The sequence below is a fragment of the Lepidothrix coronata genome, unplaced genomic scaffold (assembly GCF_001604755.1).
Source record: "Lepidothrix coronata isolate B3197 unplaced genomic scaffold, Lepidothrix_coronata-1.0 Scaffold350, whole genome shotgun sequence".
In the NCBI taxonomy this organism is placed as follows: Eukaryota; Metazoa; Chordata; class Aves; order Passeriformes; family Pipridae; genus Lepidothrix; species Lepidothrix coronata.
The window spans coordinates 133,381-135,505 of NW_016690530.1; the positions used below are offsets into that span (position 1 = coordinate 133,381).

General features: G+C 55.4%; 1 protein-coding gene across 1 annotated transcript in view; it reads left to right on the plus strand.

Annotated features, from left to right (window-relative positions):
- COPA (coatomer protein complex subunit alpha) overlaps positions 1–2,125 on the plus strand; it is an 18,866-nt gene that overhangs the window by 2,793 nt on the left and 13,948 nt on the right. The window contains 4 exon segments of the mRNA XM_017838634.1: positions 68–86; positions 161–270; positions 1,338–1,447; positions 1,742–1,841. Coding sequence (XP_017694123.1) covers positions 68–86; positions 161–270; positions 1,338–1,447; positions 1,742–1,841 — 339 coding nt within the window.

Sequence of the window (2,125 nt, forward strand, 5' to 3'; positions counted from 1 at the left end):
TCCAGCTCATCCCATGGTTCCAGGTGTTCAGCTTTGGGCAATGCTGCTCTTCCTGGTCCTTCCCCAGCCCGAGCTCGTTGCCTTTGGTGCAAATTGAGATGTTTATTGATATATTTTCAGCTTTAATGGCTTTTTCTGCCCTTTTTTTTTTTGCCTGCAGTGTCCTGACAGGGCACAACCACTATGTGATGTGTGCCCAGTTCCACCCCTCGGAGGACCTGGTGGTGTCTGCCAGCCTGGATCAGACCGTGAGGGTTTGGGATATCTCTGGTGAGCTGCCAGGGGGGCCAAGCCCACCTCAGAGCAAGGGCTGGGAAGGGTCTGGAGAGTCAACCTGCTGAGGAGCAGCTGAGGGGGCTCATCCTGGAGAAAAGGAGGCTGTTTCTTAGTTATTGTCCAGGCAACAAGGTGCTGGAATGAAATATCCCTGAAGGAAGAGCTGGGAATAAGGGTGATGTTAACTGGTGGGGGGCTGGTGGTGTGAGAGCATGGATTGTTCTAGATCCTGTGGCAGTTTTGGTTGGACACACTGTGCTCGTGGCACAGGCTCAGGCACTGCCAGCTGTGTCAACAGCCAGGATATCCAGGGGACAGGATATCCTGGATATTTAAAACCTGTCCCCCCTCGGCTCTGCCAGCCCGGGGAGCGTTAACAGCTCTTCAGCCACCGAGCTTTGCTGCTCCATCCTCCCAAAAACCTCCCTCTCAGCAGAGTTCCAGCTGCCAAATTGGTTTGGAGATGGTACAGGGCTGTTTTTGCCTCGGCTGATCCGTGGTGAGGGGGTTTAGGGACGTGCTGGATTATTGACTCAGCTGTCGCTCCGCTCGGACAACAGCTCTGGCGTGTGGAAAAACCGACAGGGAGATGAGGAACGGATTCCAAACATCATCCCACTCCACAGCTTTTCTCCAGGATGACTTATGTCCTTATCAGGATTCTGCTCTGGCTCCAGCAGTCCCCTGGGAAGAGTTATTTCCCGTTTTGTCTGGTACTGTTGTGTCCATAATCCTCGTCGTGGAGCTCCGTGCGTGCTGGGCACTGTTGGCAGCAGTGGCAGTTTGTGCAGCGGGTTTTGATGCCCTCAGTTCCATGAGTTTAAAGGTCACATTCCAAAATCCTCCTCCCTGAACTGTTGCCCTCAGCAGAGGGGGTGAGGGACGAGGAGAGTTCCCGGTTTTCACCTGTGACAACAGCCCAGGAGAGCGTTTGGGTTGTTAAATTAGAGACGTAAAGGGTGGACTCTGATCCTGGAGGGCTTTTCCAACCGCAGGGGTTCTGTGGTAATAAAATCTTTGCTTCCCCTAATGCTGCCTCCTTTTCCCCTTTGCTCCACAAGGCCTGAGGAAGAAGAACCTGTCCCCTGGAGCCGTGGAGTCGGATGTCAGGGGGATCACGGGCGTGGATTTGTTCGGGACGACGGACGCGGTGGTGAAACACGTCCTGGAGGTACAGCCCCAGCCTGGGTGGGCAGCACAGCCCCTGCACAGTCATGTCAGGGGATCTCTGTGATGCTCCAAAAGCCCTGAAAAATATCAGGAAACCAGAGTTAAAAATATCAGGAAGCCAGAGTTCCAACCAGACTTCTGATGGTACAATAATTAAAATCCTGTGGATTGTGGAATCGGCAAGAGCCGTCTCTCGCTGTGGCAAACCTGCCTCAAGTCTTTGTGGCTTTGTCCTTCCTTTGCTTGTTCCTTTCTGTCCCCAGATGGCTTCAGGTGGCTCCTTTTTCCCCTGCAGGGCCACGACAGGGGGGTGAACTGGGCCGCCTTCCACCCCACCATGCCCCTGATCGTGTCGGGGGCCGACGACCGGCAGGTGAAGATCTGGAGGATGAACGGTGAGAGGGTTCTCTGGGGCAGCCCGTGGGGAGAAGGGGCTTGGGTTGAGTTCAGGGTTGGGTTGGAGCTGAACCTGGAGGTGATTTACACCGGGGAGGGGCACCTGGAGTGCCGTGTCCAGGGCTAGGCCCCTCAGGACAGGAGAGACATGGAGGGGCTGGGGCATGTCCAGAGAAGGGGCTGGAGCAGCAGGAGAAGGGTCTGGAGAACTCCTAAGGGAGCTGGGGGGGCTCATCCCGGAGAAAAGGAGGCTCAGGGGGGACCTTCTGGATCTCTACAACTC